Source organism: Neomonachus schauinslandi, chromosome 6 (genome assembly GCF_002201575.2).
Source record: "Neomonachus schauinslandi chromosome 6, ASM220157v2, whole genome shotgun sequence".
Classification (NCBI taxonomy): domain Eukaryota; kingdom Metazoa; phylum Chordata; class Mammalia; order Carnivora; family Phocidae; genus Neomonachus; species Neomonachus schauinslandi.
In genome coordinates, this window is record NC_058408.1 from 53,179,494 (window position 1) to 53,206,868 (window position 27,375).

Here is a 27,375-nt window from a genome sequence, read left to right on the forward strand (position 1 = left end):
TTTTTTTCATTTTTTCCCCCCTCCACACCCTGTATGTTACACATGCTTTTTTTTTTTTTTTAAAGATTTTATTTATTTGCGAGAGAGAGAATGAGAGACAGAGAGCATGAGAGGGAGGAGGGTCAGAAGGAGAAACAGACTCCCTGCTGAGCAGGGAGCCCGATGCGGGACTGGATCCCGGGACTCCAGGATCATGACCTGAGCCGAAGGCAGTCGCTTAACCAACTGAGCCACCCAGGCGCCCAGTGTTACACATACTTTGCTCATAGGAATAACTAGCTAGAAATAAGTGTCAATGGAACTTGCTTTTTTTTTTTAATTTTTAAAAAAATTTTTTATTGTTATGTTAATCCCCATACATTACATCATTAGTTTTAGATGTAGTATTCCATGATTCATTGTTGGAACTTGCTTTTTAATTTTGGCTTGGAGTCTATGATAAAGTGTTACCTTATCTTCCAGACAAAAACTTGAATTTCTGAAGACCAAAGTATTCTCCAAGTGCAAGGCATAATGATTATAATGAAGATATTAATTCATATCTTCTTTGATTTATGCTGTAATAATAAAAGTATTTTCCATTTTCCACAAATGATTTCTCTTTGGAATATGCCTTATATTCACTTTCTATAAAATTAAGTTGATATAGCATCCATATTATTGATATCAAAAGAGTCTTTTCTCCCTCCTTTCTTTAAATATCTGTTGAATGGCTCATGGGAAGCTTAGAGAGACCTACTTGCCCACAGAAGAAACAGAATTCTGCCTTAAACTTCCCCTCCCCAGCATCCCCATGTCCTTCCGTACAGCACTGGGTTTACCATGTATCCAGTAAATATTTGTCAATCTGGACTTGACTTTATAAATCATTTCATCATTTATTTCATTTTGTCATTTATTTCAGTGCTCAAGGGTGAGTAGTGTCCATCTACTGGTAGAATACTCTTACTTTCTAAGTTCTGAGTCCCGCCCCTGACCTCAAAGGAAGGAACAATCTATTTCAATCTATTCATTTCTTCATTCACACAAAAATTATGTAAGGGGACAAGGAAAAGTGGAAGGAAGGGGAAAAGTTCAGGTTACTCTTCTGCTTCTTTTCTGCTATGCTTAAAATTAATCATGTAAATGCTTACTAAATTTGCCTTAAAAGATCAAAGGAGAAAAAGATTGTAAGGCTGTCTATCTAGTACAGTGTCTGATGATAGGAGATGCTCAATATTTATTATAATGCAATGTACTAAAACCAGAGGCTCTCACTCCTTTTTTTTTTTTTAAAGATTTTATTTATTTATTTGAGAGAGAGACTGAGAGAGAGAGAGCATGAGAGGGGGGAGGGTCGGGAGGGTCAGAGGGAGAAGCAGACTCCCCGCCGAGCAGGGAGCCCGATGCGGGACTCGATCCAGGGACTCCAGGATCATGACCTGAGCCGAAGGCAGTCACTTAACCAACTGAGCCACCCAGGCACCCGGATCTCACTCCTTTATTGTTACATGACCACCATCCCATTTTCTTCTTTTCTCTCTTTCATTTCAAGAACGGTCTGTGTGTGCTTCTTTATATCCATGGATATTTGTACAACGGTTCAATGCTTAGTTACTCAATAAAGTGCAGATGAGAAATTAAGTCCAGCATTTCCCTCCAATCTCTTCTCTTACTTAAGACACCTCAGGGAAGGGATACAGGAACTCTTACATCAACGGATGATGATTTTTATCTTTATCAAGTGACCCACAATTTGGTTACTGGTGCAATGAGAAATTAAGAAATTAGCACACTTTTATGACTGTCATTTCACAGTCACTCAAATCAGAACTGGAATGCTACAAAAACAACTCCCTGTTAGCCCAGAGGAAAAAAAAAGAAAGAAAGTAAAGGGGAAATTCAGATTAGTCACAAAGAAGTTCCCCCGCCTGCCTGCAGAAGCTGCAGTGTTAAAACTGAGAGAGTGCGTTCTGCTCTTTCAATCGCCTCTTATCTCTGGTCCTGGGACCTCTGTGTATTTTCTGATTGATAAGCTTTGTTTTCCCTTCATCTCCTTCTTTGTGGAGAAGAGGTCAGTCCCCCTCAGGCTCCCCTTTACCACAGTTTTCATCTTCCTTGCATCCAAACTGTGAAGATGGAAGGGGTCCAACCCCTGGATGAGAATGTGGGAAACACACCAGGGCGAAGATTCCAGAAGAACAAGCTATTGCTGGTGGCAGCCATAATTCAGGGGCTGGGATTGCTCCTGTGTTTCACCTACATCTGCCTGAACTTCTATGCTTCCCAGGTAAGATGGATGCTCCTGTGGGCACTTTGTTTCCTCCAGCTCATGGTGATGGCAGCTCCAGCAGCTCCAGTCACTTGGAAATAATCTGGTGCCAAAACTGCTCATTGCCCTTCATCTGCTCCCCCAGCGATTGTATAAAGTGTGGACAAACACCCTCTTGTCTCTCCTTTCCTTCCTTCTTTTCAATAGTGGCAGTGGTGGGGCAGAGTAGAGGTAGGTAGGGCAAGGGCACTGCTTCTGGATTCTTCTTCTTCTTCTTCTTTTTTTTGCAATGCAAGAATCCTGGTATTCCTTTATGAGCTCTCACTTTGAAGCTTGGAGTCACTGATATACTTGCTTTACCCATTCTGCTAGCAAGCATCTGATCAGGGAATTTATATAAAAAGGAAATAAGAAATGGACCAGTTCCACTTTCCCACTGTATTCATAAACCCCATAGGCGATTTGCTTTTTGAAGAATGCTGAAGGTATCAATATTAAGTCCTTTAAATAGCTAACCTATGGACTTTAAGGGCAGAGAGGTGTGTGTTCAAGTGTGTATTCACACATGGCCAAATACACCGATAACTTAATCAGAGATTATTTTTCAGTCTTTCTCTGCCAGTCACAACTTACGGACATCACTTTGTCTTTTTCCACTTTTTTTCCAGTGCACTATGTAGTGGGTGATCATTTTTCTAAGTATTTCTCCCATTTAATGAAGATATTCTTTCCCTTTTTCCTTCTCTTTGTTCTGGTTCCTTCTACATTATTTTTTCTTATTTACTTGTTTATATCTACAAACATTACTAGGTCTTTAAGGATGTTCTTGGCTGCAGGAGATTCCACTGAAAAGAAAATAAATGTATAGTCTTCCCATGTTCCCTTGGTGGGGCTAGTCTGATAATTCTTGTTTCCTTGGCAGGTCACTTTAGGTTAGAAAAGTCTTTCTCTGGTAAAGGTGAGACAAAGGGAACTTATTCTGATAGCCATGTCAGAGACTGGGTACCTCAAATTAGACCAGGATAAGATAAGCAGAGTCCTAACCAATGCATGGGCTTGTCTTTGTCTACAGGAAGTAGGGGTTTTTGGTGCACAGAGGCTGGTGGGAGTGTGGTTGTGATCAGTGTACCGCAGAGAGGGCTCATGTTCCTAAATTCCACAAGTGTAGCTGGTGTCATGTCAAGTCTGCAGACCAATGAGCACAGCAATGTGCCAGTCCTCTCTTGGTCTTGTCACACATTTCCTTCTCTGTGCAGAGCCCCTTGGATGAAATTAGATTAGGCAATTAGGGGGGAGGGAAGGGGGAGGAGTAATGTGTCCATGGCAGGATGCCTAAGACATAGACCGGAATTAGGCTTTTCTGAGAAGAAAACAAAGAGAATGACCAAAAATAGAATAGCTGAGTGCATTCACCAGGTCTGGGAGCCCTGAGAGTGCTTTTTCAGACAAGCCACAGTATTACATATTTCCTTACACTGTGGGGTGATAGAAAGACAGGACAGATGGCCCCAGTCAAGGCTCAACAATTGCACTGGGGCTCTGAGCAGGAAAGACGAAAAGGTGAAACAGATATATAGCCAGCTGGTGGCGGGACCTCCCCAGACTGTTAATACCTAGGAGATGCTGAGAAGGAGAGGGGTCCTTTCGGCAAGTCACTCAGTGACTCTGTGACAGAGCCTGGAGGGAAAGCTAAGTGCGGGTTTCCAGGATGCTAGAATTCAGTGAGCCAATCTCTGGGAGAGAATTAGCTTTCTCTGGTCCTGGCACAGAAATGGAAGCAAAGACATAGGAGGTATGTTAGAGCTGTTTGCTCAAGAAATGTGCTCTCATATACTTGGGGTACAGAATTTTTTTGGCACAGATATTTGAAATTCTTCACTTCACATCACCTTTAATTTTTTTCTTATTTCTTAGCTAGACTGTTGTAGCTAACATAATTTCTTGTACTGTTGTAGGACCCAGGGCAGCACAATGTGTCTTTACATTTAATCTCATGTAGTCTGTTAGGGGGAAGGATAGCATAGATGGGTCATGTGTGTTCTCCCTGGAATTTGATCAAATGGTGGTGGTGGTAGTGTGTGTGTGTGTGTGTGTGTGTGTGTGAGAGAGAGAGAGAGAGAGAGAGAGAGAGAGAAGGGTGTAGTGTAGCTGTTGAAAAAGGGACATAGACTAGTAGCCTTCCCAAACTTATTGATAAGACTGGAATTTTGGTCGAAGGATGGGGTTGGTGGTGATATAAATCAAACCTCTACTTTTATAAAACATAATATTCCAGTGATGTGCCTTAGGGGTGAAATTAAGCTGAAATGCTCATCATTTGTCCAGTTAAACTGGATCTCTTTTATTGTAGGAAAACATATTTGGAGAACAATCATGGTTTTTCCTTATTTCCTAGATTTAACTTTTAGCTTTATAAAATAACTGCCTACATGTACAGCTCTGTAAAAAAAAAAATACAGATATAACTATTAAACTTCATTTGACAGGAGACTTTCCCTTCAATCGAATTTATTTAATAACCTTTGTTTTCTCACAACTCTGTTAAGTTGTATTTACTTATGTGAAAAGCAGAAGTTTTAGTTTTTGAGATACTAGAAAAAAAGATAGGTCTTACCCACTACTCCTGTAACTTCCCTCTTTGGGCCTTGATTTACTCATTTTAACACAAGACAGTTGGATCACATGATCAGAAAGATCTCTTCCAGCTCAATATCCTGTGAGTATGTAGTTTATATATATATTTGTAGAATGGGTGTGAGGTTTTGAGAAATACAAAATATAAGTAAATAGATTTTTGTGTCTAAGCTTATGAATTTCCTGCTTCTTAAGAAAGGACTGGAGGAGATAAATTTTGCACACATATATATATTTTTTATTAAAGATTTTATTTATTAGACAGAGAGAGAGATAGCAAGAGAAGCAGGCTTCCCACAGAGCAGAGAGCCCGATGCGGGGCTTGATCCCAGGATCCTGGGATTATGACCTGAGCCGAAGGCAGATGCTTAATGACTGAGTCACCCAGGCGCCTCTGCACATATATTTGTAATGTGTACTTATGTATCATATATAAATCATATATATATCATACATAAAATATCATATATTTATCTATATCACCTATTCTGGGTTAGCTAAATGCCTTACTTAGAAAGGGGAAAGAAGTGGATGCCCTAGAAGAATATCCATGATACAAGTTATAAAACTGAGTGTTTCTGTCACCAAAACCAATACACATTGTTTGGATATTTATTGGGACTGCCATTTAAAGTATCAGGCTCCTAGTTGTACCTGTGGTGTCAGTGGAAACAATGGCAGAAAAGAGCTGACCTGTAATGTGTGAAGCTTTCGTAAATTATATCCATGTGGGACTCCAGGGTGGCTCAGTCGGTTAAGTGTCTGCTTTTGGCTCAGGTCATGGTCCCAAGGTCCTGGGATTAAGCCGCGTGTTGGGCTCCCTGCCTGGGCATGGAGCCCATGTCTTCTCCCCTCCTCATCTCCTCCCCCGCACCGCCACCGCTTGTGCTCTCTTGCTATCTCTCTTCCCCCCCAAAAAAGAAAAAAAATTATATCCACATGTCTCAGGGCTTTTGAAGCCAGGGCTTTTCTAAGATGTGTACCATCTTTACAGTAGCACTTTATATATGTGAGGGCTTTTATTGATAATTCTTCAGCAAATCCCACAGTGAAAGATTTATACTCTTACCACTTTTACTGCTGGGAAGAACAGAAGTAGGGGTACTTGGAAAGTGAGTGAGTGGTTCTGTACCAATGATGCCCAGAATTAGAACTCGGTTTCTTGATGAAGTTTCAGGCTATAACTTGGATTTTTATTTGTATCAATTAGGAAGAAAAAGAGGTGTTTTTGCCTGAAGAAATCTTATTTCAGATTAGCTCAATTTATTTTTTTATTTTATTTTTTAAAGATTTTATTTATTTATTTGACACAGTGAGAGAGGGAACACAAGCAGGGGGAGTGGGAGAGGGAGAAGCAGGCTTCCCGCGGAGCAGGGAGCCCTATGCGGGTCTTGATCCCGGAACCCTGGGATCATGACCCGAACCGAAGGCAGACGCTTAACAGCTGAGCCACCCAGGTACCCTGAGATTAGCTCAATTTAAATGCGTCCCCCATGTCATCGAACACATTTTTTAGAAATTCTTCTTTTAAATGACAGGCAAATAAGTGATTTCCAATACATCTGAGTTTGCATTTCATAAACAATTCTGTGAGAATGAAAAAGAAACGTCTGAAGTGTTGAACTGAACTTGTCATTAAGTATTTTCAGGTTTTCAGGGTAAGTACTGATAAAAACACAGAATTTTTGGATTTTTGAGCAGACATTAGACATAGTCTATTTACAGATAAACCCCCAGAAACTCAGAGATGGTAGAAGCTGCAGGAACAGGTAATGCTTCAGCTGATTAGAAGGAGGAGTGGAAATTCTTTAAATGGACAAGAGAGATGGTGGCCTTGGACAGGGTCAGAAGGCTTCCTCAGTAGAACCGCAATTTGTTCAGAGTGGTTGAAGTTGAGTGTTCATAGGGGAAAGTGGCAAAAGGTGAGGCCAAAAACCTAGGCGGGGGCAGGTCACAAAGGGTCTTGTGAGTCATGCAAAGGGAGCACACTTTATTCTATGCAAAAGAGAATACAGGGCAAATTACTAAAATTGTTGCTTCTCCAAATTTCGCTTCTCTCCTGTGGTCTATGTATTGGCAAATAAGAGAGTGAGTCAAATCTCTTACAGCACTAGGGGGCACCACAGTAAAACTAACCATTCTCAGATTTTTTGTTGTTGTTGTTTGTTTGTTTGTTTTTGTTTTTTTTTTTTAAAGAGAGCCTACTCTCTTTTCCTGAGGAGCTAAGATTAGAAAACTTTCCTCAGGAAGCCAAGTGATGATCCATGTCTAAGAGAATGAATACTGTCGGGGGGCCTGATATTGTTCACTATTTACACAGTGATGATATTTTCTAAATAAAAAATTTAGATACATGTTCTGACCCATGTACTCAAAATAGGACAGAGTAGTTTGGACAGAGATCATGCTGGAAAATGCCACATATGTATATGGATATAGAAAAAAACACATACACACAGGAGATTTGGGGAGTGAGCAGAAGGGCTCTTGGTATAGACCTAGGAGTATAATCTCCTGGTTCCTTTTCTCTGAGCTCAGCCCGTAGCTACTAGCATGGAGTAGACCCAGCCTTGCCCAGGGTTGACCACCCTGCCTTTCCAATTCTATTTCTTTAAATAGCAACTACTTTTGTGCCCTTTACTCTTAGAGTAACTGCAGCTTTCCACCCTCTTCAGGGATTCTTTATTCATGGAAAATCAATGTTAATTGGGAGGTAGCTAGGTTAGAGGAGCCATGTACAATGTTGTTTTTAGGTTATATTTAGTGAGTTAAAGGAAACAACAGAAATACAGAATAGAAAGGTTATTCCCCAGTCACAGGTGAAACCTATGGTCCTGACATCCGATAGCTTGTGTGTTTTGTTTGTAGTCACCATACTTTGGGTATCCATACTTTTTCAAGCGAAAGAATTAAAACACTTCCTTATATGAAATTACAAAACATCTTCTCAAACTTCAGAAGGAGCCATTGGAGTTGTGTAGACAACAGTGCCCTGGACCAGGAACCAGATGACTCGTTCAGTCCAGCCTTCTAACTTTGTGACCCTGGGTAAATTCTGTGAAATTCCTAGAGTGTCCATTTAATCATTTCCAAAATTGGAACTTGGCTTCTGTGAGGAGCGAATGTTGTGGTACAGAGCTTTGTAAGTGCTGAGATTATTATTCGTGAACATGCTTCCATAGGCAGAGGACCACTGAAATGTTTACTTTGTGGCATCTATCACATGGACAAACACCCCGTAAGTCAATCCTCAGAAAGCATACCATAGTTAAGGTTAACCTTAACTTCATGAAGCTTGACTTTGTTACTGAAATTTTTAGGATTAAAAACAGACAAACAAATCCTTGTAATAATTATAGCATTTTTGAACGTAGATTTCTAAGAGCTCATGACTGCGTTAAAGAAGAAAGGAAGAGTGAAGGGGAGAATTTATGAAGGTATACCGTGTTATTAGGGTTAGTGTCTGAAAATGGTTTGGAGACCTAAATTACACACTTAGACCATGGCCTGTTCCATCTCCCCCCACCACTTTGATATAGTTCATCCAATTCTGTAATGACTTGTTTGCCAAATCAGGTAGAAAATTATGTCTAGAAAAGGCATGTCGTCTTGTTCACAATACTGGAAACATTGGGGATCTGACTAGCATAATTAAAAATTATTTTTCCTTTCAGAGACCTTTCATTCTAAAATGTACCTTAGGTGGGTTATGAATTTGTATAAATTTGTCTAGCTTTGATAACATGTAAACATCACTTAAGAACACACTCTGACAGAAAAATGGACAAATAGGCTCAACTTTAATGTTCCCAATACTAATGTAATAAGTAAATAATAAACCATCATTCCCAAAGTGTTGCCCTGTATCTGTGGGGAAGTGAGGGTCCCATGAGTTTAAATGTTGGACCCTCAGAGCTGGGCTTTCCTGTAGCTAGAGCTAGGGCATGGTCCTAGAGAATCACAGAAACCATCAAAGATCTGGATGAAAACAATATCACAAAACATTATAAGCAAGCAGCAAAAGTCATTAAGGGCAAATATAAAAACCTGTTGGGTTATAAAATAAGTTGTAAAACACATTTTACAGTTCAGTAATACAAAATATATTTTGAATTACTTGTGTGTTGGGTGCTTAATGTTTTCAGCTTCCAACACCCTGAAAGTTCTTAACCTGACCCTGTCTGTATCTGGTATGATGAAGACTGGGAACTCAAAGCTCTTTTTGGAGGGATGAGGGGTACCACTCCTGCTGTTACTTGCAATAACACCCCCTCATTTTTGCAGATCTTTTCCCTACTTTTGTCCTGTCTAATTCACTACAACTTTGGAGAAAGTTAGATGGATATTTGTGTTCAGTTTTGTAATGAGGAAATTTGAGGCATGGGAGACTTGCCTAGGTTTATGTAGAAAAGTCAGGGTTAAAAATTAAGACCGGTGGGGTGGGGCGCCTGGGTGGCTCAGTCAGTTAAGCATCTGCCTTTGGCTCATGTCATGATCTCAGGGTCCTGGGATTGAGCCCCACATCAGAGTCCCTGCGCATCTGGCTCCCTGCTCAGAGGGAATCAAAGATTTACTTTAATGTGATAGTGTGATTTGCTCACACGATGTATTAGTTTTTTAGGGTGGCCATAATAAATTACCATAAACTGGGTGTCTTAAAACAATAGAAATTTGTTCTCTCACAGTTCTGGAGGGTAGAAGTTCAAAATCAAAGTGTTGGCCAGGCCATGCTCCCTGTGAAGGTTCTCAGGAAGAATCCCTCCTTGCCTCTTTCTGGCTTCCGGTGGCTCCTGGCAGTCTTTGGTGTTCCTTGGCTTGTAGTTGCTTTACCCCAAGCTCTGCCTCCATCTTTGCCTGGTCATCTCCCTGTGTGTATCAATGTGTCCTCTCTTCTTGCTTTAAGGACACCAGTCATATTGGATTTAGGGCCCACCCTAACCTAGTTGGCCTCATGTTAACTTAAGTAATTACATCTACAAAGACCCTATTTCCAAATGAAGTCACTTTCTGAGGTTCCAGGTGGACATGAATGGGGGGGCACTTATTCAACTCATTACAAATTACTTATTCACTTATTTATCTATGGAGTCACAGTTACCTGTCAGACACTGAGGAAGCAGCGGTGTGCAAACTAAGGTCTTCCTTGCCCTCCCAGAGTTTCCAACACAGCGGGGAAATAAGACAGTTAAAGAAGCAATCGCGCAGTGTATGAGAAGTACTGGATAACCAAGTAGGGTACAGTAAGAAGCTTCACTAAGAAGTTTCACAGAAAACTACCTACCTGCTTCCATATCTAGTTTCTTGACTGGGATTGTAAAGCAAGCATACTTTTCTTTTGCATTAGGTGCTTTGTTTCTCTTCCACTCATTATCAGAAAGGCTCTAGTTTTCTTTTTTTTTTTTTTTAATTTTTAATTTGAGTGTAGTTGACACACAATGTTACATTCGTTTCAGGTGTACAACATAGTGATTCAACTTCTCTATACATTTGCTATGCTCACCACCTGTCCCCAAACAATGCTATTACAACATCATTGACTATATTCCCTATGCTGTACCTTTTATTCCCGTGACTTATTCATTCCGTAACTGGAAGCCTGCACCTCTCACTCCCCTTCACTCCTTTTTCCCATCCCCCCACATCCATCAATTTGTTCTCTGTATTTATTGGTCTGATTCTGCTTTTGTTTATTCATTTGTTTTGTTCTTTAGATTCCACATATGAGTAAAATTACATGGTATTTGTCTTTCTCTGTCTGTCTTATTTCACTTAGCATAATACCCTCTAGGTATATCCATGTTGTTGCAAATGCAAGATTTAATCCTTTTTTAAAAAGATTTTATTTATTTATTTGAGAGAGAGAGAGGAAACACAGAGAGAGAGTGAGAGGGAGAAGCAGACTCCCCACTGAGCAGAGAGCCTGAGGTGGGGCTCCATCCCAGGACCCTGAGATCATGACCTGAGCTGAAGGCAGACGCATAACTGACTAAGCCACACAGGTGCCCCAGATTTTTTTTTTATGGCTGCATAATATTCCACTATCTACATCTATGCCTATGCTTATGATTCTATCATCTATCATCTATCTATATATCTATCATCTATCTATCTATCCATCTATCATCTATCTGTCATCTATCATCTATTGATCTATCGTCTATCTATCTATCATCTACCTATCTATCTTTATACCACACCTTAGGAAGTCTTTAGTTTAAAATTTCATTGTCATTGTCACCACCATCATCATCCCACTGATGATTTTTCCAGTCACCAATCTCAGTTTGCACCAGAATTCAGGTTGAGGATTATTTAGGATCATGCAAATGAGGCTAAGAGCTTCACTGCACAAACAACACTAGAGATATTTTTGATTGTTCACTACCCATCAGAGGGAGCCACTTGGGGAGGAGGCCTGCTGCTTTTTTTTACAGTAGAAGGATTTACTGTGTTGAAAAGATCTTCTGTTCAGAAGGTCTTCTTACCACCCAGTCTCTTGGGATTTCTCTTTTGAATGTTGTGATTTGCCTACTCTCTGACACGGAGGAGTCTGTAGGCATTGCTTAGTCCACAGTGTGAATAAGTACTTCTTATTTCATATGGCTTATTCTACCCCAGTTTAACTGAGGTTGGACATCAAGATGAAGAAATTAGAAACTGAGGAAGGGAAAGGACTTATTCTAGCTTAAGACCAGACCCAGGTGTTCCTATTCCCAGACCAATGCCTTATCTGCTCTACTATGTTGCCCTCCCAAAGCAATGGTCCTTCCTTTTTGTACAGCAGGTGAAATGGGAAATGAGTGACTTCAAATAGAAAGATATTGATTGTAATAATTTTGCAACTCCCTTTGTACTCAAGGATGAACAGGGCAATTTCAAAAAACCTTGAGCTATGCATAGTGTTGGCTAGAGCCTGTGTCAGATATTATGTGATTATGGAGTCACTAGCTAAGGTCTGGGCATAGTCTAAGGGGCTAAGTTCCACCTTAGCTCAGTAAACATTTATTTACTATGCCATTATGTTTGAGACATTGTAAGACTTATGATAATGCAGTGGGTACATTGTAAACTGACCCTTCCAGTTGCTTAGAGACTAACCTGCTACAAGGATATTATGGTGGAGACTAAACCATTGAGGTGAAAAGGGAGTTCTTGGAAATAAGTTGTCAGACCCCTCTGTCAGTGTATTTTGAGGACTTCCCCAGTTAATGTGGAAAGGGAAACCCAGATATAAGAAAGTCTTTCCCTTGAGGATATAAAGAACTGGTTGCATTAGGTCAATCATAATTTTGAAAGTGTGCTCATGTCATATGGATGCTTTTGCTTCTTCATTTGGTTGTTTACCTGAATACCTAGATTCCTTTTAGGAATTTGTTAATTGCTAAGCATTCAGGACAATGAAACCACAGTTCTTGTTCTCTGAGATAGAGAGGACAGGGTCAGTAGAAAGTGCCTCTTTGAGGGATATCCATTACTAAGTAAATTTGGCAGGAAGAGTGGAAGTGGTTAGAAAGTGCAGGCTACATTTAGGATATCATATGGGCTGTGTAGTAGAGAGGAGAATAAACATTAAGAGAAAGATTACAGCAAAACGGTGCTGGCAGCCATGGGAATGGAGAAAGAGAGTTCGGATGAAATTAAAATGGATTTTCTTTGTGTTCATTAAATCACAAAAGATTATTCAAAGAGGTTTTCAAAGCCACACATTTTCATCTTTAAGAAATACACCTTTTGGGATAAGGTTTTCTGAATAGAAAAGCCTCTCTGGCCAAAGAACCAGTTTTTGCCTGTTCTTCCCTTTTTTTTTTTTTTTTTGAGTGGGCTTGTGAATTTCCCTGATAAGAGGTGGGCCCTTTGCAAGGAGGCTGTTTCCCCTGAGTACACATTAAATGCACCAGGATGAGAGTCTACTTTCCCAGCCTATTATAATGAGTTAAGTATGGAAAATTCCATCTTTCTTTTCAGAGGCTCTTTGAGACATATCCTGACAGCTTGTGAGGTTGTGCTTTCATGATCTCTCCGGTCTCTTCTTTTTTTTTTTTTTTTTAAAGATTTTATTTATTTGACAGAGAGAGACACAGCGAGAGAGGGGAACACAAGCAGGGGGAGGGGGAGTGGGAGAGGGAGAAGCAGGCTTCCCGCCGAGCAGGGAGCCCGATGCGGGGCTCCATCCCAGGACCCTGGAATCATGACCTGAGCCAAAGGCAGACGCTTAACGACTGAGCCACCCAGGCGCCCCTCTCAGGTCTCTTCTATTGACATGAAGCCCAAGGTGGGGGAAGGAGTGGTTCACATCCCAGTGGAAGTGGCATGGTGAACTGGGGAGTCCCCATCAAAGATCTGTTTCCCCACCATCCAACACTGATTCACACCCCAGCACACTCCCACGTAAGATCTTGACACTATCCTGATATCAAGTGAGGAAGGACAAGGCCCACAGAGTGAATGCAGAGCCCACTTCCTGCTTTCATATTTGATGAGTGTCATTCCCTCCTTCCAGGATGTCCTTCTCCAGGACAATTGCCAAATGAGTATAAGGTTGGCAGCCTCATGCCACATCCCAATGAATCAGAATTAGAAACTCACACTCTCCAAAGATGAGCTCTTTATTTTATTTATTTATTTATTTATAAGATTTTATTTATTTATTTCAGAGAGAGAGAGAGCACAAGATGGGGGGACAGTCAGAGGGAGAAGCAGACTCCCTGCTGAGCAGGGAGCCCAATGTGGGACTTGATCCCAGGACCCTGGGATCATGACCTGAGCCAAAGGCAGACGCTTAAAAGACTGAGTCACCCAGGCGCCCAAGATGAGCTCTTTAAATAAGCATCACATTTTTGGGAACATGGTACAGACTGCTAGGTAAACACTAGACATCAGACATTTTCCATCCATGTTCTTGGACAAGTCAGTGCTCAAGATGCTAAGAGAGGCCAGGAAAGGACCTAATTCTGGCTTTTCTTTGCAGCACCTGCTTGCTGCCTATTTTATACTTATTCATTGGCCTGCTGCTCCTTGCCAGGACAATTGTACCTAATCAGAGCTGAGCTAAAAGTTTTGCCAACCTGTACTATGCAGACAACCTTGTGGAGTTGGCTGAAGAACTTTTTTTTCTGAAGAACTTCTGGATATTTTGAGATATATCTGACTATTTTAACAACTATCTAAAACCTAATATATTAGTCCTGATCAGTATTGATGATGAAAATAATTCAGATTAATCTTGGACCATCAGACAAATGTTTTCATAGGGCTTTTTTTTTTTTTTTTTTTTTACTTTTAAGATAGTATAAGAGAAGGTTTATTATCAGGAACTTGGAGTTCAACCAAACTCAAGTTAATACCTGTTTATTCATGAGCAAGTTCCTAACAGCACTGATTCTCATTTTCCTATCTGCAAAACATGGGTAATTATTATTCATACATACTAGGATTGTTTTACACAGCAAATGAGGTAATGAATCTGAGAAAGTATAACCTAGTTCATGGCATATTGTAAGTTCTTAATGAATTTTTACTCTTTTTCTTGAATACCAAGAATGCTCTCATTTCTAGACCTTTCTTCCATAGAATGTCTTTTGCTTATCTGGTTCTTTTCTCTCTTTCAAGGCCTCTGTCCAGCTCTTTCCTCCTTGAGCTGCCAAAGCCTGCAGTGATTTTTCTGTTCTCTGGAACCTTATGGCATACACTGTCTATTGACATTTACCAAAGGTTTTATATAGAGGGAGGGTTTTATTTCCTCAACTGGCATATGAGTTTGTCAAAATAAGAATTGTCTGTTCTATTCCTTTGTGTTTTCAGAGCTGAATCTAATGCCTGCCATACAACAGATACTCAGTAATTGTTGATGCTGTGTCAAACCACCAAATAATTCAGTAGAAAAAACATTTCTTATTTGCATCAAGGAGATGATTTCTTTTATACTCATGCTTCTGAGACTGCTTCATTCAAACATCAGGACTATACTTTTTCTGATGTGCTTGCCTTATAGGAGTTTGTATTTCACCTTTGAGAATGATGTGGGCTCTTCAGACTTTCCAGATTGAAGAAGCTTTATTCTATAGCTTGTTCTTACATGGAAGCTCTCTGGGACCTTTGATATTTTCCCATTTTTTTTTAGTATTTGGAGAGGACCTGAGGATTTTGCTTTTCTTGGTATTAAAAAGACCATGTTTATTTGCATGTGGGTAAAATAAGTATCTTCTGATTGTTTTCTGGTAATCTTTCTCATGAAGCCCAGATCCTTTTGTACTGTTTCTTTGGGCTACAGAGAGCCAGAGAGCTAATATTTCAGGGACTTTGGTAGTCTTTATTCATTATTTTATTAATTCCTTCATTCTGTAGTCATATATGAGGCTTGAGCTTGAGTAATGCTGCATGGAATAAATTAAGAACATGATATGGATTTTGTCTTCCATGTGCATCCAGGAATAATAGCTGACATTTGTCAAGTCCTTTCACTATTCCAGGACACATGCTGAAAATTCACAAAACATTAGCTCATTCAATTTCACAACAACCCTTTAACATATAGATTTTACCATTTCCATTTTATAGATGAAAAAACTGAAAATCAGAAGGTAGTACCATTCCCCAGGGTCACATACTTAAATAGTCTTGTAGAGCAAATGAGACATATCCAACGGTGATAGAATGGAAGTCAATGGAGTGTTTTTGTTTTATTTATTTATTTATTTTAATATTAGGATCCACTCTTGGTGTTGTACATTTTATGGGTTTTAACAACTGAATAATGGCATGTACCCACCATTACAGTATCATGAAGAATAGTTTCACTACTCTAAAACTTTTGTACTCTATTTATTCATCTCTCCCTCCTCCCTAACTCCTGGCAATCACTGATCTTTGTCTCTGTGGTTTTGTCTTTTTCAGAATGTTAGATATTTAGAATCATATAGTTTGTAGTCTGTTCAGATTGGCTTCTTTCACTTAGTAATACGTATTTAAGATTCCTCCATCTCTTTCCATGGTTTGATGGCTCATTTCTTTTTAGCACTGAAAGTGCAGCGGCTGGATGTATCACAGTTTGTTTATCCATTCATTTACTGAAGAACATCTTAGCTGCTTCCAAGTTTTGACAATAATGAACAGAACTGCTATAAACATCCATGTGAACACAGTGACTTTAAATACTTGCTATGGGAGCGCAGAAGCCAAAAATCAGGAATCTGATTTAGGCCTTGAAGGTGTTGATGTTTTAATGAGTAGACACAGATGGAGGGACATTCTTGGCGGAGACAACAAAAAAAGTATTTTTCGAATGCTTGCCAGACAAACTGCTGGGCGCGTTCACATGTTATCTTACTTAAACTTCATAATCATCTGGAATATTCCAATAGTAATATTATGCCTTATTTTCATAAAGCTGAAAACGAATGCTCAGAAATAATATATAATGTTTCCAGACTGTTTTTCTGGGACAGAAAGGTGCACAGTGCTGCACTGTGAGGCTCTCCTCCAGAGGAAGGGAGTGGGTCCGCACCCTGCCAGGTACTTTAGGATTTGTTGTTTTGAGTCCCAGCCACTGGCCAGATACAAAACACAGGAGAACTCTGACCCTGGGCATGCTGATGGCTGGGCACAGACTTGTTGAGGGCAGGGATCTAACGAAAGCTTGGGACACAGAAGAGGAGATTGATCACTTTTCTGTGAGGGCCTCCTGAGCAGCGGCAGCTATAAGTTTCCCTCCCTGGGACAAGAGGGTAGGGTAATGCCATCTTCCACATTCACCCACACCCCCCAGCCTGGTTGGACTTTAGCACAAAACATAGCACCTCCAGTAGAGGCTGGAGTCACTTACACAGAGCCACGCCCACCTGTACCTCATGGGGTATCTTTATTAGGGCAAGTCTGGCTGTGAATCAGCACCGTGGGCCTCTCCCTCAGACCAACACAGGTCTCCCACATGTACTAAGTCTACTGATCATAGAGTGCTCCAAAGCATCAGCTTCATTTCAGTGGAAAGAGGAACAGGTTTTTTTTTTTTTAATTAAAAATATTTTTTTCTTTTTCTTTGGCATTAGGCTTATAGTTTTTTGTTCATTTGTTGGCTTGTTTGTTTCCTTTTTTCATTTTTTGGATCAGTCTTTTTTTTTTTCCTCTCTTTTTTCTTTCTTTCTTTTTCTTGGGAATCAGGCTTATAATTTTTTGTTTGTTTGCTTTCTTGTTCCCTTTCCTTTTCTTTTTTCTTGGATCAGGGTTTTTTTTTTTTTTTTTTTTAATCAGGCTTATCTTAACAAACAAATCAAAGCACATTTAGTTAAAGGTCTAAATATCAAATACTTCCCACTGCAAGCAAGGAGGAACTCTACAGAGGACTGACCTGTGGGAAAGAGCAGCCAAACACAACAGCAGAAGGCACACAGCATACACCAGAAACACTTCCCGAAGTGCAGGCCATGGACAGTGTATGACATCTTAATATAGTATTACTATTATAGTATTACTCTCAGGAACAATAAACATAACAAGTTTTCATAACACACAAAAGGCAGAAACTTAGACATAATGACAAGATGGAGGAATTCTCCCCAAAAGAAAGATGAAGAAGAAATCAATCACAGCCAGGGATTTGCTCAAAAGAGATGTAAGTAATATATCTGAACAAGAATTTAGAATGACAGTCATAAGAATACTAGCTGGGCTTGAAAGAAGCATAGAAAACACCAGATAAACCCTGGCTACAGAGATTAAAGACCTAGAAACTAGTCAGACTGAAATAAAAAATGCTATAACTGAGATAAAAAATAGACTGGATGTAATCACATGAAGGTAGAAGAACCAGAAGAACCAATAGGTGATATAGAAGATAAAATTATGGAGAATAATGATGCTGAAAAGAGGAGGGAAAAAAAAACTATTAGATCATGAATATAGATGTAGGGAACTCAGCTATTCCACAAAGTGCAATAATATCTGTATCATAGGAGTCCCAGAAGACGAAGAAGAGTGAGAAAAAGCTATATTTGAACAAATCATAGCTGAGAACTTCCCTAATCTGCAGAAGGAAACAGGCACTCAAGTCCAATAGGCACAGAGAACTCCCCTCAAAATCAGCAAAAACAGGTCACCACGACACTTGCAAAATACAAAGATAAAGAGAAAATTCTGATAGCAGGGTCCTTAACCTACAAGGGTAGAAACATAAGGTTAGAAGCAGATCTGTCCACAGAAATATGACAGGCCAGAAGAAAGTGGCATGATATATTCAATTATGCTGAATGAGAAAAATATGCAGGCAAGAATACTTATCTAGCAAGGCTGTCATTCAGAATAGAAGGAAATATAGTCCCCAAGACAATTAAGAAGTAAAGGAGTTTGTGAACTCCCAGCTCTGCAAAAAATATTAAAGGGGACCCATTGAGTGGGAGATACCAAAAGCAACAAAAACTAGAAAGGAACAGAGACAATCTATAGGAATAGTGACTTTATAAGTAACACAATGGCACTAAATTCATATCACTAATTACTCTGAATGTAAATGCACTCAATGCTCTAATCAAAAGACATAGGGTATCAGAATGGATTAAAAAAAAAGACCCATCGATATGCTGCTTATAAGAGACTCATTTTAGACCCAAAGACACCTCCAGATTGAAAGTGAGGGGGTGGAGAACCATCTATCATGCTAATGGACATCAAAAGAAAGCTGGAGTAGCCATACTTATATCAGACAAACTAGATTTTAAACAAAATACTGTAATAAAGATGAAGAAGGGTACTATATTATAATAAAGGGGTCTATCCAACAAGAAGATCTAACAATTGTAAATACTTATGACCCCAAATTGGGAGCAGCCAAATATATAAATCAATTAATAACAAACTTAAAGAAACTCATTGATAATAATACAATAATAGCAGGGGACTTTAATGCCCTACTCACAGCAATAGACAGATCATCTAAGCAGAAGATCAACAAGGAAACAACGGCTTTGAATGACACAGTGGATTAGATGGACACAGTAGATTAGATATATTCAGAGAATTTCATTCTAAAGCAGCAGAATACACATTCTTTTCAAGTGCACATGGAACATTCTCCAGAATAGATCACATACTGGGTCACAAATCAGGTCTCAACCAGTACAAGAAGATTGAGATCACTCCATGAATATTTTCAGACCACAACACTATGAAACTTGAAGACAACCACAAGAAAAAAATTGGAAAGACTGCCAATACATGGAGGTTAAAGAAATCCTACTAAAGAATGAATGGGTTAATAAGAAAAATTAAAGAAGAAATAAAAAAATACAAGGAAGCTAATGAAAATGAAAACACGACAGTTCAAAACCTCTGGGACGCAGCAAAGAGGGTCAGAAGAGGGAAATGTATAGCAATACAGGCCTTCCACAAGACGGAAGAAAAGTCTCAAATACACAACCTAACCTTACACCAAAAGGACCTAGAAAAAGAACAGCAAATAAAGCCTAAAACCAGCAGAAGAAGGGAAATAGTTAAGATTAGAGCAGAAATAAATGATACAGAAATTAAAAAAAAAACAGTAGAAGAGATCAATAAAACTAGGAGCTGGTTCTTTGAAGGAATTAACAAAATTAATAACCCCCTAGCCAGACTTATCAAAAAGAAAAGAGAAAGGACCCAAGTAAATAAAATCATGAATGAAAGAAGAGAGATCACAACCAACACTGCAGAAACACAAACAATTATAATAGAATATTATGAGCAATTACATGCCAAAAAATTGGGCAATCTGGAAGGAATACATAAATTCCTAGAAACATATAAATTACCAAAACTGAAACAGGAAGAAATAGAAAATTTGAACAGACCCATAACCAGCAAAGAAATTGAATCAGTAATCAAAAATATTCCAACAAACAAGAGTACAGGGCTGGATGGCTCCCCAGGCGAATTCTACCAAACACTTAAAGAATTAATACCTATTCTTCTGAAGCTGTTCCGAAAAATGGAAAGGGAAGGAAAACTTCCAAACTCATCCTGGGAGGCCAGCATTACCTTGAATTCAAAACCAGACAAAGACCCCACTAAAAAGGAGAATTATAGACCAATATCCCTGATGAATATAGATGCAAAAATTCTCAAGATACTATCTAATCAAATCCAACAACATGTTAAAAGGATTCTTCACCCTGATCAAGTGGGATTTATTCCTGGGCTGTAGGGGTGGTTCAATATCCACAAATCAATCAATGTGATACACCACATTAGTAAAAGAAAGGACAAGAACCATATGATCCTCTCAATAGATGCAGAAAAAGCATTTGAGAAAATACAGCATCTTTTCTTGATAAAAACCCTCAAGAAAGTAGAGATAGATGGAACATAACATCATAAAGGCCATATACAAAAGACCCACAGCTAATATCATCCTCAATGGGGAAAAACTAGAGCTTTTCCCCTAAGGTCAGGAACACAACAGGGATGTCCATTCTTACCACTATTGTTCAACATAGTACTGGAAGTCCTTGCCTCAGCAATCAGATGGCTGGCTGGATGGCTCAGTCATTAAGCATCTGCCTTCAGCTCAGGTCATTATCCCGGGATCCTGGGATCAAGCCCCACATCGGGCTCCCTGCTCCAAGGGAAGCCTGCTTCTCCTTCTCCCACTCCCCCTGCTTGTATTCCCTCTCTCGCTGTCTCTCTCTGTCAAATAAATAAATAAGATCTTTAAAAAAAAAAGGAAAAAAATCAATCCCATTTATAATTGCACCAAAAATTGTAGGAAAAATCTAGGAATAAACCCAACCAAAGAGGGAAAAGATCTGCACTCTGAAAACTATAGAACATTCATGAAGGAAATTGAGGAAGACACAAAGAAATGGAAAAACATTCCATGCTCATGGATCAGAATAAGAAATATTGTTAAAATGTCTATCCTACCCAAAGCAATCTACACATTCAATGCAATCCCTATCAAAATACCATCATTTTTCACAGAGGTGGAACAAACAATTCTAAAATTTACATGGAACCAGAAAAGATCCCAAATAGCCAAAGTAATGTTGAAAAAGAAGACCAAAGATGGAGGCATCACAATCCCAGACTTCAAGCTGTATTACAAAGCTGTCATCATCAAGACAGTATGGTACTGGCACAAAACAGACACATAGATCAATGGAAGAGAATAGAGAGCCCAGAAATGGACCCACAACTCTATAGTCAGCCAATCTCCAACCAAGCAAGAAAGAATATCCAATGGAAAAAAAGACAGTGTCTTCAAAAAATGGTTTTGGGAAAACTGGATAGCAACATGAAAAAGAATGAAACTGGACCACTTTCTTATACCATACACAAAAATAACTTCAAAATGGATGGAAGACCTAAATGTGAGACAGGAAGCTATCAAAATCCTAAAGGCAGAAACCTCTTTGACTTTGGCCGTAGCAACTTCTTACTAGACACATCACCAGAAGCAAGGGAAACAAAGGCAAAAGTGAACATTGGGACCTCAACAAGATAAAAAGTTTCTGCACAGTGAAAGAAATAATCAACAAAACTAAAGGCAACCGACAGAATGGGAAGAGATATTTGCAAATGACATATCTGATAAAGGGTTAGTATCCAAAATATATAAAGAACCCATCAACCCCCTAAATAAATAATCCAGTTAAGAAATGGGCAGAAGACATGAACAGACATTTCTCCAAAGAAGACATACAGATGGCTAACAGACACATGAAAAAATGTCAACATCACTAGCCATCAGGGAACTACAAATCAAAACCAGAATGAGATACCACCTCATACCTGTCAGAATGGCTAAAAATTAACAACTCAGAAAACAACAGATGTTGGCAAGGATGTGGAGCAAGGGGAACTCTTTGCACAGTTAGTGGAAATGTAAACTGGTGTAGCCACTCTGGAAAACAGTATGGAGGTTCTTCAAAAAGTTAAAAATAGAACTATCTTATGATCCATCAATTGTAGTACTAGGTATTTACCCAAAGGATACAAAAATGCTGATTTGAAGGGGCACATGCACCCTAACATAGCAGCAATGTCTGCAATAGCCAAACTGTGGAAAGAGCTGATATGGCCATTGACAGATGAAGTATAAAGAAGATGTGGTATGTATACACACACACACACACACACACACACACATATATACACACAATGGAATATTACTTAGCCATCAAAAAATGAAATCTTGCCATTTGCAACAACATGGATAGAGCTAGAGTATATTATGCTAAGTGAAATAAGTCAGTCAGAGAAAGGCAAAAAGCACATGATTTCACGCATATGTGGAATTTAAGGAACCAAACAGATGAACATAGGGGAAAGGAAGGAAAAATAAAATAAGATAAAAACAGAGAGGGAAGCAAACCATAATAGACTCTTAACTACAGGGAACAAACAGGATTTCTGGAGAGGAGGTGGTTGGTAATTTGAATTAAAAAGAAAGATCGTGCACAGTACTGTTTTGTATAAAAAAAAAAAAAGAAAGAAATAGTATATAAAGTTTCCAAATGCACAAACCTAGATAAGTCACAATTTGAACTGAGTCTGACTCCCAAGTCTGTGATCTCTGTCTCGTTTTACCAGGCTCTAGTCAAGGGCAAAACATTTGAGAAAACAGTTGGCTAGAACATAAGACACAGACAGGATATGTGTGGCAATAAAGCTTGACAAGGAGGTTGGAGCCAGTCCATGGAGGGGCTTGAACTGGGCACTGTGGAAGGGTTTCAGGGCCGTGGGGTAGTGAGCGTGAAGTAGTCAAATATGGAGGATGAAGGGAAAAGTTGTGAAAAGGCAGGGAGCAAGAGAAAGGAAGGAACATCTTATTTTATTTCACAACATTGCCTGGATTTGATGGTATTGATGCTAGCAAGAGACTTCTGAGAATATGTAAATGTCTAATACTGGGCAATCTTTAGGAGAAGGAACAGGAAGCCTGAGTCGAGTTCTGTTAGATCTACCCTAGAGAGGAAGTCATGTGTGCTTTCTTTGCTGCCTCTCAGCATTGCGGTCTCAGAGAATGTCCTCTTGGTTACTACCAACCTACTTCACCAGGGTACTTCAAAACATTCAGCAATTTCTTTGATTTGCAGGGACCTTTTAGAGATTTTGCAGAGTCAGTCAAATTAAATCATGAGGACTTTTAGATCTGAGAGCTGGATGTAAATTTGGATGAAGAGGCTTCGTGTTTTTCTCTTTTATTAAAATTGACTTAGAATTGCAACTTTTAAAATCCAAATCTTGGACAGTTAATGCTGGAAGGGATGCCTGTGATCTTCTGGTAATTTTTAAAGATGAAAAACTTGACTTCTAGGGAAGTTATGAGATTTGCCCAAGATGACACCAAACCTGCCTGGCTGACATTAACACTGACGTTGCCGTGTGCTGAAACCTGTGCTCTTTGTGCTACTCCACAGGCTGCTTCTGATTTTAAATAATGTGGCCACTCATGCTGGGACCAACCAGCTGGAGAGTAGTGGGGGCATTTATTTACCCAGGGGATTATGGTGATAGTGTAATATGCCCTTTGAAAGGCCCTCTTCCAGAACATTGCCTTAAGCACGAAGGTCACTAATTCAGCCGTCACAAACAGTTCACAGAGGGGAGAGAACCACAGACTCTCAAGCTCTCAAGTCATCCCAAGTCAACACCTCTGTCCATGTGCTCACCACTGAATTAAAATTGCCTCTGAGGTCCACCCACTGGCAGGCCTCAGAAAGACTCTCCCTTCTTCCTATGCAGCCTGTTGGTTTCAGCTTGGTATAAGGCTTGTGATTTGACTTAGAAGGGAAGTAGGGGATTCCTCATCCATGTGGGCAGTCTCAGTGGAATCCACTTGACTGCAGCCCCTAGTGTGCCAGGAGAGTGGGAAGCAGGGATTCCACACCCCAGGGTATGAAAACAAATCCCTCCCCATACCTTTGATCAGAATGTCTTGCCAAAAATAATCTGTGAGAAGAGATGTTGTTCATGGCAAGAGTAATAGGTGGTGTTTTTTGGTTTTGGTTTTGGTTTTGATTTCCTTTTTTAGTGAGTAATACAAGCATGTGGTAAAAAAATTTAAAAATATGAAAAAGTAGACTGTGAAAAGTAAGTGTCCTTCCACTCCTGACCTTAGGCTTCCAATTCCATTTTCCAGAGGTAATATTTATGACCTGTTTTCTGAGTATTCCTTCAGATATAGTCAATGCCCATACATGCATTATTAATATTTTTTAACATGAATGGTGATATACTTTATATACGATTCTGCCTTTTTTTTTTTGCACTTCATATATTTTGGAATTTGCTCCATATTGAACTGCTTTGTTCTTTTAACCGTTAAATTACTATAGATATTTTATTTATCAGGCTTCTTTTCTTTATTATTTTACTTCTCTCTTGCTGTTGAGTACTCACTTGATTCAAGTTGTATTTTTCAAGTCATTAAACAAAAGAGAAAGAGACAATGTTAGAAATATATACACTCAAATCTACTGAACTCTGAATGATTAGAACAGTTTCTATTGCCCGTGTGACCTGCAAATAGTACAATCTTACTCCTGTGTTGCATGCAGTGAAAGAACAAGCAGCCAGGAAGCTTCCAGAATTCACTCTCAGTACATTCTAGGAGTTTGTGGCCATGATGGATTGATTGGTCCCAGCCTTCTTCATGAGGGGATCTCTATGACTGAATGGATTTCTTAAGATGGCTATTAAATGCTCCATTATCTAAAGTGGGAAAGTGGGGCTCAGAGATCCAAAATAATATACCAGAGAAGAGTTTGGCAGAAATGGGGACAGATCTTAGATGTCCCCCATGACAGAGCAGAATACTCCTAATTTATCTTAGGAGATGTTATGGAAAAGCAAGGGGGCAGTAGAAAGTCTGGGTCTAATCTTTGTAGAAAACACGAAGTGTCTTGTCAAATCATTCCTTCTATAGTCCTGCATTTTTGCTTCATAGGATATGACTTGTCAATTTCATTTGCTCACTTTTTTTCCCCCTAAAAATATATCCTTTTTCCTTCTTCAGGTGCCACCTCAGTATCCTCCAATTCAAAGTATCAGAGTACAATTTACCAGTAAGTATTGTTCAGTTGATTTATGTTTTTAAAAGAACCTTCCTTCTAGTCTCTTAATTTCTTTCGGAAAACAGAATCTCTCCCTACCCTTTGGGAAGCACGAAATCCTGCAATTGTTAGAGCCTGCATGCTGTTTTCATTAGGCACAAAGAAGGTGTATAAAGAAGACAAGGTTGTAATTAGTTACCAAATACGTGTTTGTCACTGTATTAATCACTTTATATGCCTCTCTTAATCCTTCCAGGAATCCTCTGAGTAGGAATTATTCTCATTTTTTAGGTAAGGAAACTAAGGCTTTACTTCTTACAAGGCTGTCTGACTGTATGACACATCATTTCCCACTAAATCGATTATAGGACAAGATTTTATCTTAATGAGAGTGGGGGGGGGTCTCGGATATGAAGACAAGGTAATCCTCTAACTACCAGGATAGCGTTATTTGGATCCATGATTAATATTAGGACAATAACCAGTAGTTTCTATATGGATATTCATTTGTTTATTAAATTCTTCTGAGCCTGAAGGGAAGTATATCTTGCCTTCCATCAATGGCCCTCATTTTCAATTCAGACTATCCCCCCTGGGCCTGGCGCAAAGTAAGAATTAACTGAATTATGCCGAGTAGTGGAGACCTGTTGTTTCCTATAACTAAGGGACATGGGCCCAAATGGGGAATCTGAGATATGGTTGCTTGGCCATTCGGGATATTGTGAGGTAGAAATAAGAATTATTTAGTCTTTTTGCCTTACACTTGGAATGGCCTTATACGAAACTACCAAAGCCATTAATCTGTGTCCTCCATCACCCCTCATATTTTTTTCTGTGGTAGCAACTCTTCCCAAGGCATTTTCCAGTAAAAACTAGTAATAAGGTAAAATGGAGAAGCAGGTCTGTGTTCTTAAGCTCTTCCACCTGCATCTTACTGAGCAGAACTGAGCCCACAGACATTCTGTGTATAACCGCATTATTAAGCTTAAGCGACTTCTAGCAAAGGCCAGTAATAAATGCTGTTGAGAAGTCCAGTCCCAAAGCATATGAAAAATTTGCATTTCATGGACAGGTGGAGAGAGGATTTAGAAGCATTAACAAGCTTTGTGTGAAGGTGGTGTGCAGGATCTGGGCAAGGGGCATTCCTGCTAACCTTCCCCTAGTCTCTCCATTAAAAAAGAAAGGAAGCACTGAAGTTACCAACCCCTCCTGGTTTTGAAAAATCAGGGAAACCTCGAAGTTCCATTTCCTGTCACTGGTCTGTTGTGACTACTGCCAATTGCTATAACCTCTTAGTTTTTGAATCCCAACCCCATCTGAAATTCTCTTGGCCTCTAGTATCATGCCTCTTCTTCCACTCCACAGGTGACGCAGACTCCAACCCTCATGTAGAAACACAATGTTCTCTTTCTTTCATTCTTTCCAAAATCTCTCCCTATCACTTTTTCTTAGATGAATTAGAAGGTTGTTGCCTTTCTGTGCTGTGCTAAGGAATCATTTTTTTTCTTCTTGCCCTCCCCTCCTTAGGGTGTGAGAATGAGAAGGGTTGTATCATCACATCCCCAAACAAAGATGAAACCATGAAGGTGCAAGACAACTCAATCATCATCAACTGTGATGGGTTTTATCTCATCTCCCTGAAGGGCTACTTCTCTGAGGAGCTCAGCCTCAGTCTTTATTACCGGAAGGGCCGGAAACCCCTCTTTTCCTTGAGCAAGGTCACATCTGTTGACTCCATTGGAGTGGCTTATCTGGCTTTCAAGGACAAAGTCTACTTTAACGTGACCTCTCACAGTACCTCCTACAAAGACATTCAGGTGAATGGTGGGGAATTGATTCTCATTCATCAAAATCCTGGTGGATTCTGTGCCTACTGAGGACCCGAGGGCTGCACCTAAGTCAGGCACCCAGCATGAACACTGAACTGGGGTTGGACAAGACTCTGATTCTTCCTTGGGAGTGGAGAAATTGTCCTAGCTTAGCCCCTAAAAATGGCCACACGGGATGTGACCAGAAGCAAATCCCCCAACTCAGGGATATTTAAAACTTATATTACATACCAATTAACTTTATTTATCCTAATGTCTTCTAAATCACCTACTCCTCATCCCTCATGGTTGCCTCAAGCCTACTAAGCACCTCTACAAGAATGAGAAAATAGGTGCCTCTTCCTTAAGGCACATTATTTCTATTGGTCAGGAAATTGTCATAATAAACTTTCTTTATTGAAAAAGACACTTGACTACCGTTTGCTGGAAATTTGACATCTGGCTTTGTCAAAATGAAGAGGACCAAGGAAGGGGCTATGAATCTGCCAAAGGTGGTGTGGACTAACCCTTGGCAGCCAAAACTGTCTCTCCAAGATGAAATTAGTTGCTGTTTGTGTAGTGTCTAAATACCTCTCTCATTTGGTGGAGTTCAAAAGGAAGATCATCTTGAGAACAGCTGTCAGGACTTGAAGACAGCCAG

The 27,375-nt window shown here is 39.6% G+C and overlaps 1 protein-coding gene across 1 annotated transcript; it reads left to right on the forward strand.

The window, feature by feature from the left end:
* Window positions 1–1,779: 1,779 nt before the first annotated feature.
* On the forward strand, window positions 1,780–27,375 carry TNFSF4 (TNF superfamily member 4). The gene is made up of 3 exons (XM_021682622.1): window positions 1,780–2,269; window positions 24,870–24,918; window positions 26,434–27,375. Exons 1-3 carry the CDS (start codon window positions 2,117–2,119, stop codon window positions 26,781–26,783), a joined length of 552 nt encoding a protein of 183 aa, XP_021538297.1. The 5' UTR covers window positions 1,780–2,116; the 3' UTR covers window positions 26,784–27,375.

Coding starts and splice junctions, on each gene's coding strand:
- TNFSF4 (XM_021682622.1), top strand. CDS start 2,117: ATGGAAGGGGTCCAACCCCTGGATGAGAATGTGGGAAACACACCAGGG. Junction 2,270..24,869: donor TGAACTTCTATGCTTCCCAG/GTAAGATGGATG, acceptor TTCCTTCTTCAG/GTGCCACCTCAGTATCCTCC. Junction 24,919..26,433: donor TATCAGAGTACAATTTACCA/GTAAGTATTGTT, acceptor TCCCCTCCTTAG/GGTGTGAGAATGAGAAGGGT.